The sequence below is a fragment of the Amphibalanus amphitrite genome, unplaced genomic scaffold (assembly GCF_019059575.1).
Source record: "Amphibalanus amphitrite isolate SeventyFive unplaced genomic scaffold, NRLGWU_Aamphi_draft 000853F_arrow, whole genome shotgun sequence".
In the NCBI taxonomy this organism is placed as follows: domain Eukaryota; kingdom Metazoa; phylum Arthropoda; class Thecostraca; order Balanomorpha; family Balanidae; genus Amphibalanus; species Amphibalanus amphitrite.
In genome coordinates, this window is record NW_024882347.1 from 267,224 (window position 1) to 284,253 (window position 17,030).

General features: G+C 45.9%; 2 protein-coding genes across 3 annotated transcripts; both read left to right on the forward strand.

Moving 5' to 3' along the window:
- Positions 1–274: 274 nt before the first annotated feature.
- Positions 275–9,614, forward strand: LOC122367152 (kelch-like protein 10). 2 transcript variants are annotated; one of them, XM_043340020.1, is made up of 9 exons: positions 275–619; positions 3,292–3,543; positions 3,769–4,054; positions 4,274–4,510; positions 4,842–5,011; positions 5,341–5,510; positions 5,883–6,041; positions 8,706–8,910; positions 9,315–9,614. In XM_043340020.1, exons 1-9 carry the CDS (start codon positions 429–431, stop codon positions 9,472–9,474), a joined length of 1,830 nt encoding a protein of 609 aa, XP_043195955.1. In that variant the 5' UTR covers positions 275–428; the 3' UTR covers positions 9,475–9,614. The 2 variants fall into 2 exon arrangements, with proteins under 2 accessions (XP_043195955.1, XP_043195956.1); XM_043340021.1 differs by having other exon boundaries at positions 297–340.
- A 2,010-nt stretch (positions 9,615–11,624) lies between these two features.
- On the forward strand, positions 11,625–14,400 carry LOC122367153 (tubulin alpha chain-like). Its single transcript, XM_043340022.1, has 2 exons — positions 11,625–11,986; positions 12,922–14,400. Exons 1-2 carry the CDS (start codon positions 11,984–11,986, stop codon positions 14,266–14,268), a joined length of 1,350 nt encoding a protein of 449 aa, XP_043195957.1. The 5' UTR covers positions 11,625–11,983; the 3' UTR covers positions 14,269–14,400.
- The last annotated feature ends 2,630 nt before the right edge of the window (positions 14,401–17,030 follow it).

Below are 17,030 nucleotides of genomic sequence, written 5' to 3' on the forward strand. Positions count from 1 at the left end.
AGTAAGATAATAGTTAGTGCCAGGATAACTATTTGGCCTTTTATTGCAAACACATTTGCTAGCATATCATTGTATAAATGCATACTCACATACTCCGTGCAAAAGGGCTCTGGGCTATAAGGGGCAGGTAAACGATGAAACCTGAATGAAGCCCATTGTTTATTTTTTCGCGTAAATTGGCGCTTTTCCAGGTCGATGAGATGATAGGTATAAACCGCGCACCAATAAGTCCTTTGCCATGTCAGTCACGTGCTATATCCCATTATGCTAACCCGTTACAAATATGAAGTCAAATAGTGCGATAGTTCGAAATTGTACGCAGTGATCCCAAGATATGGAGGTAATATTCTAGGGCCTCAAGCCCTTTTAGTTACATCCATGATCGAGGGATTAATTGGGGTCAGGGGGTTTCCGGCGGCCCTTGCAAAATGGAAGGCCCTAGCCCCGAAGAACAAATGGAGGTCGAAAATGTGGGGCGGACCATTAGTTTCCAGTCCATGCACGCTCTCAATGAGCTAAGGCAGCAAAAATTACTCTGTGATGCCATAATACGGCTAGAAGATGGCAGTGCATTTTCCATCCATCGTGCGCTTATGTCGGCTTGCAGCCCATACTTCAGGTGAGTGCAGGCTATAACAGCTTCCTGGGTGTGCAAGACTAGGATGTCACCTTTCTATGGGCTGGCATATTTTTCAAAGTAAATGTTGAATGAAGGCAGCTGAAGCAAGTATACATGCACAAAAGCACTAACTTTTCATTAAAATTTTGATAACACTTCCTTTTGTTACACCGAATCTTTCCGAGCAGTCGTAGGTATATTGTCCACTTATTGGTCATCAGACTGGAAAATTAGAACCGTGGCCATGCAATGCACGACCGAGGTTAGCAACATCTTAGAAGATCTTCAACATATTAATAAATATTTAAATAGAAACATACTTAAAACGTGATACTAACTTCAACAGCGTCTTTATCCCGGCCGGGCCCGGGGGTATAGGTAATCCCAACCACCGCAACCCGGGGAGAGGGGGGATGGGTGAAAAACGCCCCCCCCCCCCCGTCTAACTCCGTAAATTCGTGAACAAATGCGGTGCCAAACGAAAGGTCTTTACAAGACAATTCTAAAACACCTATAAAAACATTTAACTCAGGCCAATTTTCAAGGCCAGAGGTCAAGTTCAAAGGCAAAAACCGGCACATGTGATTGTGTAGTGATAACAAAGTAAGTGTTTCAAAGGACGGCAGGATGCATGAAACCGGCAAGAATGGGGGTCAAGCAAAAGAAGACAATCTCAGGATTTCGATAATGGGCCCAACATTCAAGGTCAAGGCCAAGGTCACTCTCAAAATTGACCTCAAACTTTGCACTTTTTCGTATATCTTGTATAGGTACTAGATTCTAAGAGGATTTGGAATGTTGTAAAGCTTACCAGGCCCCGTGGTTCATCTCACGATACAAAGCTGCTCCAAGGTCAAAGTCACGGAAGAATATCCTTGTTAGAGGACAAAAGCTATTTCACTGACTCAAGTCAGCCGCAACAATTGAAACAATTCTGCCTTCCTGAGGCTATAATTGAATGCTTAGAGCAAACGGTATGCCAGATTCGTGATCAGCGGCTACGAATATATCATGTACGACCTTTCATGTGTCAAGGTCAACCAAAGGACATTTCAGGTCACATGAGGATGAGGTCAACATAAATCTTCACCTTTTCCAAACAAAATATACGTCATTCGACACGGCTTAACAAGACAAATGCGTTGGTACGAGTGCCGTAGCTCTAGAACCATTTTTGTAGAAGCTATTCGCGAAAAAGTAAAACTCCAGCTCGGGGTCGTTGACCTGACCTTTAAGCTCAGGTCACCAAAACTATTTTTGTATTTTTACTGGGTCAAATGCTACACAACCGTGCTCGTAATTTGTCTTTATCTCTAAAACTCTATTTTTGGCAGCTCTTTGAAGTTCACGTCTCTGGCGCCGTGGTTTGCTGTGCAGGGGTCTAGAAATATCGACCCTGTGACGTCATCAAGGGGGCTAGGCCAAAACAAATGCGCCAGACGATGTCAAATTGATGGGAGGAAAAGGTACTAAAATTTTTGCTTTCATATCCCTAAGCGCTCGGAACCTATCGCCAATAATGGCCAAGGGGCGGGGCGAAAAACCCCCACTGGGCCCGTGAGGGTTAAAGATGTGGCATATTTTCAGCTCATAATGCCGCGAATTGATTTATTGCATCATAATCTTTTAAGGTGAAATCATGCTCTGGATCTGTACGGTGGCCTGATTAGTGCTTCCCTTCATTTTTTTTTTATTGACAATCGTACTGTTTTTACAACAGCGATGCTAGGAGAAAGACGGTAGAATTAGATTGAACAAACTAGACTTTTAGTACTGTTTCTATTGAACATAAAAAGGAGACACTATTGCTGAGGGACATCCATTTTCGCCTAAAACACTTACAAAGCATTGCAACATTATTACGGTCCTGAGGCTTACAGTTAATTCGGTTACTTCAAGATGTATCTAAATAAAATTAGAGGCCGATTAATTTAGCATTTGTTCAATTATCGACTTATTGGTGAGATATGTCTTATAATAACTAGAGAAACGTAGGTAAGATTTATAGAGGGACATGGGCTTTTGCTTGTGGCTATTTATGGTAAAATATAAAATGGAGACACTTGAAAAACATTTTTTTAACGAGAAGGTATTTTGCGAGCATAAATATAGTATGTAATCCTTGTCCACAGGAAACATTTTAAATAATTCAAATGTAACTGAGAACCTAATGCCGGTTTAAACGGTCGTTCATGAAAAAGAAACATCGCAGGTCAATGACCGAGCCAAAACATGTCCCAACATTGACACGACATATTGATTTACAACTTGTGGAAAAAAATGGCAAGATTTCCCCAAACTTTGAATGAAACATATTTTGCGTGATTACGATAAATATAGGTTTGTATTTTGCTTTAATTCGACACTGCTCTCTATGAAGTTATCCATAAAATTGGGGAAAATGACAGGCTCTATTTGTTCTACAGTGCGCAATGCGCGTTGCACACGCAGGTAAGCGTATGTAAACGCATTAATATTCCCCAAAGCCTCAGATTGATGAGCAATTGAAGGAGTGCATATTCTTTTTTTGTAAATTCTTTCAATGCTCGTCATGCCTACTTTGCAGTTTTTTCTCGTGGAATGAGCAAGAGCACGTTTTTACCGTAAACGTTATTTGTTGTGCAGGCAACAATACCGATTGATGCGTTGTATTGTTTTTTTTTTTGTTTCAGGGCTCTCTTTACAACCTCCCTTCACGAAAACGAAAGAACCGACATCCTCATACGCGACGTTTCCTTTGAAGCGATGCGACTTGTCATTGAATACGCCTACACCCGTAACACCCTGGTGGACGCGGATAACGTAGAGATGCTGTTGCGGACGGCCGATTACTTCAACATCGAGGGAATGCTCAAAGACTGCTGCAGCTTTCTGATGACAGAAATCGGTCCAAGAAATTGCTTCGGGATAAAGAAATTCGCCAGGTATGTTACCCATACTTTGTTATGTTTAGATATGAATGGTGCGGCGGCTATCGGGGCTTACACTGATGATTGAAGCTTGGATTAAAGTGAATGCTTATGATTCTGCGAGCTATTTTGGGGCAATTCGTCTGACATACGAGTGATTATATTGTTAGAATCGTGTGGATATTTATCGGAAGCTGCCTTGTTATGACCAAAATGACAATAAACATACCTTTTTCACAGTTTTTACGGCTGCGTAGAACTTGAAAGGGAAATCCACAATTACATCATGAGAAACTTTGTTGATATTGCTCATGCCCCTGATAATGAAGAGCTGTTAAATCTGCCTGCGGACGAAATGTGCGAGATTCTCGGCGCCGATAACCTGAACGTGAAAAACGAGGAAGTTGTTTGGGAAACAATGCTCAATTGGATTGAAAGGGATCCTCAGAACAGAAAACAACATATTCACAAGTTGATGAAACAGATCAGACTTGGACTTCTAGAAACGTCATATTTCGTTGAAAAGGTATTTCATTCAGATGACTTCATTTTCATATGACGATGCATAAGATAAAGTGCTATGAAGTTTAGTCCTGCATTATTCATCAATAACTGCGGCATTGTGTTTATGGTCGATGACTTTTTGATGAGTGTGCATCATATCTTTCATCATTTTATGCCCAAACAGATAGTACTGCGATGGTCTCTGATGAACCGTTCGAGCACACTTCATTTTTGACGGCAGGTGAAGAACCATCCGTACGTAATCGAGAACGAGGACTGCCGCCCGCTGATCATCGAGACGCTCAAGTTCATCTACGACCTGGAGATGATCACACAGAGGGACGGTGAGGTGACCACTCCGGAGCTGGCCAGGCCGCGCGTACCGCACGAGATTCTGTTCGCCATCGGCGGATGGAGCGGCGGCAGCCCGACCAACTTCATCGAGACGTACGACACGCGCGCCGACCGATGGGTCAAGGTCAGACTTCAGTCCTGACGGTAACGATCCCAATGTGTTATGAACTTGGACATTGATAAGTTTTAGCGAAACGGTTGCATAGCAGAGCAGCTGCAACAATGAATTTGAAATATTTACAACTCTGCTGTCTAAAAACGCTATAAAAAAATTCGTAGCTCTAAAATATACGAGAGTAAATGTTCTGAATTCAGGCGAGATGACTTGGCATTATGATATAAGGGGCGGGGACTGTGCCTTCTCAAAGGCTATGATGAATTGCTAGATGAATTAGTTCTATGTTATTGTTCACCTTGTCACCGACGCTCCTATGGTTCCCCGATCATGCTGACAGGTGAAGGAGGTGGATCCGTCGGGACCGCGCGCCTACCACGGCACCGCCGTCATCGGCTTCGACATCTACGTCATCGGCGGCTTCGACGGCATGGACTACTTCAACTCGTGTCGCTGCTTCAACGCCGTGACCAAACAGTGGCGCGAAGTGGGACCCATGAACGCCAGAAGGTCGGTGCCGATGGCCACTGTGTCGAGGGTGGTGTCCTGCCGCATGTAGAGTATCAAATAATGATTTGTTTATATGGGATGTTCAATGTCATCTGACGGTTGGAGAGAGGCGAGTTTCAGTAGTCGGGATGTTTGATTTACGTAGCAAAAAATGCGGTGTTTATGAGATCATCGTGCCTGTCTGTAGGATCAATCGTTGTGAATTGGACTGCTACAGCACAGACATCGGGCATCAAAAGCGTACTGCTTATATTTCGCAACTATTATTGTTATATAGAAATCACTCGAGAGCAGCAACAAGACTGTATAGTGGCATCCTATGCTGGCAGATGCTACGTCAGCGTGGGTATTTTGGACGGCCACATTTACGCGATGGGCGGCTACGACGGCCACCACCGTCAGAACACGGTGGAGCGCTACAACCCCCGTACCAACCAGTGGTCCATGGTGGTGCCCATGCACATGCAGCGCTCCGACGCCTGCGCCACCACCCTCAATGGTTCGTAGCGGCCTTTCAGAGCGCAGTCAAACATACTTCACAGTGCAGAATAGATACTCGTATAACGTATGCTCATTTTACTCATTTAACTAGACACTGATTCAAATGTGTTGGATTAATTAGTAATCAAAATTCAATATTTCTTAAATGCCCGTTTAGGGCCTCATATATTTGTTAACTTTACATGCACTTTATGCGAGCCATGTAGCGAATGCAAGGAGTGTTGGAGAGCATTTTAGTAACTCATGTTTTAAAACGGAAAAATTGCACCAACAACTATTTATTTTGGAAACATTCACGCTCCTCATGTCAATGCCGCACCAGTCAATCGGCATGGAATATGTCATGTCACCTAACACAGTTTTTGGTTAGGGAAGATCTACATCGCAGGCGGCTTCAACGGCCAGGAGTGCATGAACTCGAGTGAGATGTTCGACCCGGAGACCAGCCAGTGGACCATGCTGGCGCCGATGCGGTGCCGGCGCTCGGGAGTCTCCTGCATCGGCTACCACAACCAGCTCTACGTGCTCGGTCAGTGGCCGCAGCCGCCGGACTGTTACTGTGTCAGGGCTAAAGATGGGGACTGGGGAATGGAATGGGAAAGGAGGGGAATAGGAGGCTTGGTCAGTGGCCGGGCCGCCGCGGTATGCTGTCGTGCTGTCCGAGGGGCTTGTCGATAACGCGGCATTAGCCGTTGTCACGACGGGCTATCCGGCGAATGCACCTGATTTGACCAAATCTGCACCTAATTTCGTTTACAGCAAATATCTTCATTTTATGAATATACATTCTTGGACGTTACTGTATGCCCGGCCTATTCAAATACATTAGCCAGAGGGGTGTGGTAATAACTGGTGTAAGCAAATTGACCACGGTCAAAAATGCATTACCAGAATGCACTTAATCCAACATTTTGGGATGGTCTCGTTCCTAAGTCGGCTAAGAGCTTCGGTCCAGAAAATAAATTTATTGTTGGCATACAGTAAAATACATACCAAACTCGGCCGGTGATAAATTTTCAAGACCTCAGTCCTTACTGATTTTTGAACTCGGCCTTCGGCCTCGTTCAAAAATCCAGTAAGGACCTCGGTCTTGAAAATTTATTTACACCGGCCTCGTTCAGTATTATATAATACCGCGAAAACGAAATAATTCTATCGAGAGTTTTCAAAGGATTTCATGCACGAGGCCTTGGCCGAGTGCATGAATATATATTACTGACCGGGCCGACGAAATTATTTGGAAACGAGGTTTGCAAAATTGACGTAGGCCCGAGTGCGAAGCACGAGGGCCGGAGTCAAATTTTGCAAACCGAGTTTCCAAATAATTTCGCACGGCTGAGGTCAGTAAGATTTTTCCTACATGCCGCATACATGCTAAGTAGTTTCGACAGGTTTTGACTTTTGGTGACACTTTTATACAATTGTTTTGTCCATAATTTCCGAACAGTGATTGCGCTACTGCTGTGGGTAAAGCTTTAAAGGAAATTTATAGAAGAAAATGCATCAAAATACCTCACTTCAAAAAGAATCGCGTCTGAAAATATCAACTCAGAATGGCACAACAATTGGATATCCTAGGAACATCATGCATGAATAATTTGCCACGACATCAGAACAAGAAGAAGGTAGAAGGTGTAATATTCCTAGTGATTAAACGTGAATTTTCCAGTGCTCTTGCAAGAATCTTTTCTTTATTTATGTAATCGTACTTTGTTGATGACCTATGGCTAAACTTTCGTGAAATACATTATATTTTCCATATTTTACATGTTTGTTTCGAGGAAAGGACTACAACTGTCAAATACTAACGCAATAACTTAGGCCCAATGTATCAGTGGACATGTCAAATGAAGATAAGAAACAAGCGATAACGGATTTCGATTAATAGGAGCATATCTTGGCATAATTTTGGCTTTGTAACCAATACTAAGCATTTCAAAACCCTTAATAAGCAGAGCAGATATTTTTTTTTAACAAAAAAATGTTAGTTATCTACTTTTACGCGGCAAATATCATGCAACAATGATGTCAATTATACATTCCCTATCAATTATACCGATTATACCTCTGGGCTAATGCGATAAACTGTAGTTTAGAGGTCATTGCCCTGGGCAGTAAACTCGGGCAGTAAACTTTTGTTTCCTGCCCGGCCTATCAAATAACATGGCATTTTGACACCGACAGTTTCTTGGTCATAGTTTTACTGCCCGGCTCGTGCTGTGCTTAAGACATACCCCGGCATGTAGGAAATTCTTTGAAAACTCGAGATAGAAATATTTCGTCGCGGTAGAGTCCTAGATATTATTTCCTGTATGTTTCTTAATATCGTTCGTTATCTGCTTAAAAAAGGCCAAAATATGCATAAATAAGATACAGAAACATTAACTACACGTTAGGTACTGACATACTGGCAGTTCTAATTACTTAACAGTAGGTACAGCAAAGCTTACAAATTTTCTTTAAAACAGAAGCCCTCGATGAAATCAAGCTATCCAAGAAAACCATCCAAGAAAACGTCTCGCGCAAAGTTTCTTGGATGGCTGGATTGCATTGCAAGACTGCATCAAACATACAGGAATTTATTTCAGTGTTTTAATCGATGATGCTCTCTGATAATATGACAAAGCAGGCATATAAGCAATTAGCTGATAGCTAGCTGCCTAGCCTAATGTCTCTTAGCCTAGCTGATAGCTGCTAAGAGACACACTGAACCTGATTTGACCAAATCTGCACCTAATCTGTACCAGATGTGCACCAAATGTGTACCAGATGGCCGTCGTGAAAACGGCTATTATGTCGATAACCTATAAGCTGTGCTCACGGGATACTGTCTAGTGTCTGGTTTATATGAATGAATGAATGAATGATTGAATGAATGAATGAATGAATGAATGAATGAATGAATGAATAGTTGTTGAATGAATGAATGAATGAATGAATGAATGAATGAATGAATGAATGAATGAATTGCTAATTGTTGAATGTATGAATGAATGAATAGTTGCTGAAAGATCTGAATCCGATAATTTGAAATGAGGCATAGCTTACACCGTATTTGGTGTTGGAGCGAAGGAATATTGGTCCTCACAATGTTGGTCACTTTCAATATGAGCTTTAGCTCTTGGTTTGTCAAGGAGTGATAAATATCAATTAAGTACACTGAATGCTTCCTTCAAATTTACGAGTGTTGCAGGCGGATTCAATGGAATCTCGAGAATGTGCAGTGGAGAAAAGTACAACCCCGAAACCGAAACGTGGACTCCGATTCCGGATATGTATAATCCGAGGTCAAACTTCGCCATCGAGGTGATCGACGACATGATCTTCGCCATCGGCGGATTCAACGGCGTTACAACCATCTATCACGTGGAGTGCTACGACGACAAGAACAGCGAATGGTAAGCAACCTTTTTGCAACTCTGGGCTGCTTACACAACTAAATCACGTCATGACAAAGCCGTTGATAGCAACCACTAAAGTTTGGTCCCAACTCGCAGCGGTTTTAAGCGATCGGTCCACTGTTAGGTTCTAAATTAGCTGGCATGGATCTTTGTTGAAACAAGCAGTAAAAACTGTATGATGACTGCAGTTGAGTGGCGAAAAAGTACATCCTTTGACATTTTTTTGCAAACATTTGCTCTAAAGACTAAATCATACCTACTTCATTTATTATAGTAGCATGTCATCGAACCATGCCCTAAGAAGCTTCCTATTAAAACACTGCTTACTCTTTAAACGTCGACGCCTCCGCTCTGCACTACCCTGTTCACATCTGACCATCTTATGTCCCTCTTTACGGCAGGTATGAAGCAACCGACATGAACATCTACAGGTCGGCGCTGTCGGCGTGTGTCATCATCGGGCCGCCGAACGTCTCCGATTACATCCACAAACACCGAGACAAACTGATGGAGGAGAAACGACAGAAGCTGCTGGCGCTCCAGAACAACCAGCGAACCTGAGCGCCGAAACAAACAAATAAAAAACGACAACAAAGGGTTACTTTCGGTTCAGTTCGGCCAACATTTTGCGACAGAATGGAGGGGTGTAAAATTTATTGTTAAATTGAATGCATATGAATAAATTTATACGTTAAATGAGACTTATCTCTTAACAAACTCTGAATTCGGCAGGTCCGTCGTTCTTCAGTGTTTTTACCTCACTACGCTGAAGTCCAGTATAAATCGCTCCGTGGCTGACACAAAAGTGCCTTAAGTACTGTCTCCACGTGTAAACATTTTCGGCTTTTACGCGTTTTAGCAAACGAGAGTTTTGCGCTTTTTTCGCTTTTTAACAGACGCTTTTGCGAGTTTTGCGAGTTTTTCGCTTTTTACGGTTTTAGTTTGTCAGTCTTTCAGAACAATTACAATTTCAGAACAATTTCAATTTCAGAGTAAAGAACATCTTTCTCCGCCCTTCGTGCGCTGTATGCCGTGGCCCTCTCTTCCCACAGGGCAGGTATCTGGCGCACGGCTTCTATTAACCCGTCGATTTTCGCTGTAAAGATAGTTATAGGGGTATCATCACGTATTGTTATCACCGCTATGACATCAGTTAATTATCAATTATCTGAAATGATCTGATATCGTAATAAATGTTATCCATAGACTCACTATGTAATTATTTGACATCCACATCGTTGGAATAGCAACAGAAGTTATTGGTATGGTTGTCTGAGTACTTGCCATGATCATTGGCTTAATCAAATTGCGTTTCATCGCTTTCCACACTTTCCATTGCATCTATTTCACCGTAAAATGGTATTAATAGCAGAATGATTACCTCTTTAGCCTTCTCAAAAACCGGAAAACTTTCATTCGATCCAAATGTTTGGATAAAATCGCGCGTTTTTACAAATGAGAGTTTTGCGCTTTTTAAAAGTTTTACGAGTTTTGCATGACACAACTGACGCGTTTTACGAGTTTTGCAGTTTTTTGATTTTATGAAGCCACGCGTTTTTCGATTTTTGACAAAGCTTCCGCCGTGGAGATGGCACCGTGTAATTTAATGGTACAGATCAACGCCGGATCATGAAAAACTCGCAAAACATCAAAAAAGCGTTAAAACGTCATTAAAAACGCGCAAAACATGTAGCGTGGAGAACGACCTTTAGCGCCAATATTAATGTACGCGCAGTTTTTACCGTTTGTATTGCACCGTACCCGGTCCGTTTTGTTCCTCAACCCACCCATGTTTGGTATCAGTCGTTGCCGGGCTGCCTTTTCTGTCCAAACCAGAGTCCTGCAGCGCTGCCGGCTGAGACCATTATCCGGCCTCAGTGCGGGATCCGCCCGTATGACTCACCAGTCACCAGACCAGCCGGACCTCCAGCCCGCAGCTGCAGCGGCCGCCGTGACGTCACTGCCGGGCGGGCTGAGCACGGCTGAGGGGCGTGCCTCCCGACCGCCGGCCGCCGCACGCCCCGAGGGCATCAGGTCGCGGTCAGCAGGTCATTCACTGTCGGCGGGGTGTTTAGTGAACCGCTGCCAGCTGTGCGTTAGTAAATGGCGTCTTCAGCTGTCCAAATACACACAGGTGGCCGATCCAAACCCCGTAGAGCCGCCCTAGATTACCTAATAGAGATGCCAGTTTTGGCTGACCCTGATGCCCACCATTCAGTCAAACTTTATATAGTTCTGTAAACCTTGTATAATGAATGTGAAGTCGATCGAGCAGAATGCATGCAAGCGATTATGAACATCATGCATGTAAAAAAGTGATGCTCGAAGAAGAATGAATTATAGCGACGTCTTTTTACTAGAGGAAGCTGCGCCATTCCGAAGTCGAGGTTCAAAAAGATACCCCCAGTGCCCAGGCAGTCACAGCACCAGACATGAGAGAAACACGAGAGCCTGAGTAGAAAGCTGCTTGGTGCATGATGGTAGATCAAATCACAACAGCGCGGATTGCGATCAAACTTAACAGCGTCTATAGGGCACCAGCTACCATGCACCTTGCCCAATGCCCATCTTATCAGTGCTGCCCGGTAGACGGTGTCGACTTTGATGCTGGAACATTCCTCTATCAGAATTTCACTATTCGAGTGCGGAACAGCATAATTCAAAAGTAACGAACATACCGCCATGGCTACAAATTCAGTGCCGAGCCCACAGCGCCGTCCTCACTCGCCGCATGCAGCGCCGGGCGCCGGTCGGCCGGCCGTGGCCTGTGGTGCAGCACGGCCGGCCATTACCTAACCCAGAGAGTCGGTGGGCGACCCGCCGCCGCCGCGCCGCCGCCGCGCCGCCGCCCGCCGCTGCCGCCCGCCGACGCCCACGGCCGCGGGCGCCGCCACGTCCGCTGCAGCCAGCCAATCAGAGGCCGGCAGCGCTGAGGCTATAAAGCAGGGCCGCGCCCTGCGCCGCCGTCAGAGAATTTGAAAGTTTCGGTCGGAAGAGGTTAGATCGCGTGGCTCCGTAACCCAGCCTAGGGTCGATCCTCTAACGACAGAACAAATCAACTCCAGCAATCATGGTGAGTCCGGTTCTAATTTTGCTACGAAGTTATTCATAAAGAATATGTGAACGTGCTAGGGACTAGGGAGATAAAGGTTTTTATGCTAATAAAATTGTAGGAATTTTAGAGACTGGGCACTACCCGAAAAATTTAAGTTATATGCTAGCTGGCCTTATCAATATCAACCCAGTTACCTTTTCAGTATCTGTCTGTCAGGCTAGGAAGCAGCTATTTAGGGTACAGCTGGGCAGGCCTCCGACGAGGCGCGGCTCCGTGAAAAATCGATAAAGGCTGGCGCCACGTTTGGGCGTGTCCTCGCTGCATCAGTCTGGAGGCTATGGCATCTTTCAGAGGCACGTGTCACTCATTAGGTACCGATGCCAGACACCCGTCTCGTCGAGGGAAGGGTGCTGGTGAAAGTGGGCCGGCCGTTGTGCTCGTTGGAGAGCCGGGACGGGACGGACGGACTAACGGGCCGCCGCGCCGAGCCGCACGAATGCCGTTACTAGGCGGAGGAAATAACCTGTCCCGCGGCAGCCGGTGCAGCTGGCTGGTAGCTGGTTCTTTTGTGTCGGGCGGTAGCGGGAAATAAGCTGCCTGACGGTTACGCATTCTATCTTATCGGTATCGAACCTTGGTACAAAGTCCAGGGTTTGCGATGGCCCATGCAGCTTGGGGGACGTTGCGACTGTCGCCCGTGGAGGAGCAGCAGGGGCATGCTAGTGTGTTGCCAATTGCCATGGTGTCTTGGCATTTAGTAAATGTTGCAAGAAATTCTGCGCCGAATATTGAGAGTTGAAACGAGCGATATAATCTGAACAACGTCGAGCAATGACATTTGTCTGGCAATGGAAGTTCCTGTAATTAGGGTCTGCGTCTTAGCATCGGGCATTGTCCAGTTCCACACATCTATCGTTAAAGCACTTCCTAACCACAGCACCGATCTGTTTCAGCGCGAGTGCATCTCCATCCATGTGGGCCAGGCTGGTTGCCAGATGGGCAATGCCTGCTGGGAGCTCTACTGCCTCGAGCACGGCATCCAGCCCGATGGCACCATCCCCTCGGACAAGTCCATGGGAGACAGCGATGACTCCTTCAGCACCTTCTTCGCCGAGACCGGTGCCGGCAAGCACGTGCCGCGCGCCGTGTTCGTCGACCTGGAGCCATCTGTGGTGGACGAGGTGCGCACGGGCGCCTACCGCCAGCTCTTCCACCCGGAGCAGCTCATCTCCGGCAAGGAGGATGCCGCCAACAACTACGCCCGCGGCCACTACACCATCGGCAAGGAGATCGTCGACCTGGTACTGGACCGCATCAGGAAGCTGGCCGACCAGTGCACCGGCCTGCAGGGCTTCCTGATCTTCCACTCGTTCGGCGGCGGCACCGGCTCCGGCTTCACCTCGCTGCTGATGGAGCGTCTCAGCGTCGACTACGGCAAGAAGTCGAAGCTGGAGTTCGCCATCTACCCGGCGCCGCAGGTGGCCACGGCCGTGGTGGAGCCGTACAACTCCATCCTGACCACCCACACCACCCTGGAGCACTCGGACTGCGCCTTCATGGTCGACAACGAGGCCATCTACGACATCTGCCGCCGCAACCTCGACATCGAGCGTCCGTCCTACGCCAACCTGAACCGGCTGATCGGCCAGATCGTCTCCTCCATCACGGCCTCGCTGCGCTTCGACGGAGCCCTGAACGTGGACCTGACCGAGTTCCAGACCAACCTGGTGCCGTACCCGCGTATCCACTTCCCGCTGGTCACCTACGCTCCGGTCATCTCGGCTGAGAAGGCCTACCACGAGCAGCTCTCCGTCGGAGAGATCACCAACGCCTGCTTCGAGCCGGCCAACCAGATGGTCAAGTGCGACCCGCGCCACGGCAAGTACATGGCCTGCTGCATGCTGTACCGCGGAGATGTCGTCCCTAAGGACGTCAACGCAGCCATCGCCACCATCAAGACCAAGCGCAGCATCCAGTTCGTCGACTGGTGTCCGACCGGCTTCAAGGTCGGCATCAACTACCAGCCGCCGACCGTGGTGCCCGGCGGCGACCTGGCCAAGGTCTCCCGCGCCGTCTGCATGCTGTCCAACACCACTGCCATCGCCGAGGCCTGGGCGCGCCTGGACCACAAGTTCGATCTGATGTACGCCAAGCGCGCCTTCGTGCACTGGTACGTCGGCGAGGGCATGGAGGAGGGCGAGTTCTCCGAGGCCCGTGAAGATCTGGCCGCCCTCGAGAAGGACTACGAGGAGGTCGGCATCGACTCTGCCGAGGCCGAGGATGAGGGCGAGGAGTACTAAGCGCTCTCTCATGGACGCGCCGACCACCGCGCCGATCCGAAACGACCACAGCTGAACACAGCTGAACGCAGTAACAACGCTAACGATCAAACCCAGCTCTGTCCAGTCCAAATACACTCGCAACTGAAACAACTTTTGTTTGTCTTCTGCCTGCTGATTTCTGATAAGGAACGAAATAATTAACCCTCGCCCCGTTGGGGGAGGGGGTGGCAATTTGCCCCCCCCCCCTGTGGTTTTTCCTTGATAGCAAGAAAACGGCGGCGCGCAGCGCCGCCAAATTTTTATTACCTTCCCGGGCATCAACTTGACACATTCACACAAAATTTCAAGTCTTAGGTCACCTTAGGTCAGGAGTTATTGAGGTCAAACTGAGGTCATGTTCGAGCAAAAATGAGCAAAAAACATGCAATCTTGAAACGCTCATCAAATCTATAGTTACCAAGCAATTTCAAAGTTCTCTATATGGTCATTTAGATAAAAAGCGGTGCTACAAAACCGCTATCTCGGGTTTTCAAAATTTTGTTTTTTGTTCCCATAGATAAAAAAATGATTTTTTAGAAAAGCTGAAAAAAGTCCATAAAAGGTTTCCGAATTTCGAAAAAAAACGGAATATATGGGACAGTCCCTGCGCTCTTCTATATACCTACATACCGAATTACAGATCGATATCTCCTTTTTTGGCCAAGTTATAGCGAAAAAAGCTGTTCAAAAATTATGACGTCAAATTTTTGAACTCAATTTTTAGCGAGTCTAGACCACGTAGGGCAAAACAAAGACCACCATTGAACTCCCCGTGACAAGCTGCATCTAATCGATACCCATTTTTGCAAAAATATCAACTTTGAAATTTGACCTGATTTGACCTGACCTTCACCAGACAGAACATAATCCTAACTGACCCCAAAGGCTGCCTGAACCACATAATCGTATTTGGCATATAAAATGGACCATAATACATGCATCACATGATATTTTCATATTGTGACCCTCTGTGACCTGACCTGATATCAGTGACCTCAAACAGCAAAATATGTGTTTGAAGAACATTTCCCCATCGATGATTTTCAATGAAATGCATTTTACTCGATTTTACAACGCATTTCTTGAAATGCCTGTAAAATATGCGAAAATTCGACCTTTAACCTGACCTGTGACGTCATCGGTTTGAGCTAGGTCAATAAAATTGGGTCACAAGGTAGTTCCCTGATGGGGCTATCCAACACCGTTTACCGCTTGTCGCTAGGTTGCGTGGTTCTCGAGATCTTAGGGGAGAGGCCAAATTGCCCCCCCCCTTCCCCCGCCCCCCAACAGGGCGCGTTGCTCGGCAGAGCCCAACGGGGCGCGGGTTAATTCCGCTCCGCTCGACGCCCGGGTGAAGGTCTCGATCCACTTCATTTTTTTTTGGGGGGGGAGGCGGTGGCGTGGTTGGCCATAACCGATAACCTTAAAATAGAAAGGCGTGAATATTACAGATAGCTCTCGATGAGTAGGTACTTTCCGAAGCATGCTGATTATTTTTCCGCACGGGTCCTTATTGAGGTCAATGGATGTCAGATTGAGGTCACTGGATGTCAGAAAAGCTAAGCATTGGCATTTGATTTTTTCCTTATTTTTAAATTTGCACAAAATTGTGCATAATTCGTGAAGTGAACCAATACATCTGCAGCATCCCAAGGAAGCGTAATTCGACAGATTATGTAACGCTTAAAAAAAACGTCTCAAATTTGGTCTAAGGTTCACTTCTTGACCTACAAAGGTCAAAAATCGTCAGCGTGGACAGATTTTGCAGGGAGTTATTCTGCAACAGCTTTGCACACATCAATGTTTGGCATTACTATTTGTGCTCCTCCCATCATCGGACATCGAGAGGACATTGCTTTAATCCCAATCGTCAATTTGACCAATTAAATCCGCGCATGCCGGGGGGACGGGGGGAGCGCTCTACAGAGCCCCACCTCCCATTTTTCTACAATATCTTCTAAACCGCTTGACGTATCAACACGAAACTTGCATTACCTTCAGCTGCATTAATTTGACACCCTGTAACCCGCGCCCCACTGGGGTCTGCGTATAACGTGCCCTACTGGAGGGGGCTATTCATAGCCCCCTCCTAACTCCGAAACTTACTGGGCCGATCATCAAAATTCAAAAAGCGTCTGAAAGCGCCGGAAAAACTGTTGAGCGAAACCTAATTTAATTGAACTCAAGGTCACTGATGACGTCACAGGGCATGTCAAAATAACAACTATCGATGTTTTTCTTGTTCACCTTTTGGGCTCTGGCTGCCGCCTTACAAGTTAGGTCAGGCCCATGTTTGCTTTACACACTCGTCAACAGATGATTTAGATACCCTTGAGGGTACCAAGCTTGTACTTTGATTTTCAGGTCAGGGTCAGGTCATCACAGGTCACTGAAATCTTATATTATATATCGGTCTCGTGACACATGTTTTACGTATGGTCCATTAAGGCCATATATTTCGATTTCGTTGTCGTTTATGTTATTCGAGGTCATTTTGAGCTAAATTTAGCTTAGGTTTCAGCTTTTCAGCTTTTTCAGCAGACCACTTTCAGGTAAAAAAGGTCAAATTTTAAAGTTGAAATTTTTCAACAAAAAGTGTATTGGATGCAGTTTGAGCTCAGGAACACGATGGTGCTGTTTATATTAGTGTACAATGTCAAATGCGTACTGAAAATTTGATTTAGAAATTTATAATTGTAAAAGTTATGCTATAATTCGTATAACTTGACTATTTTTTGAAG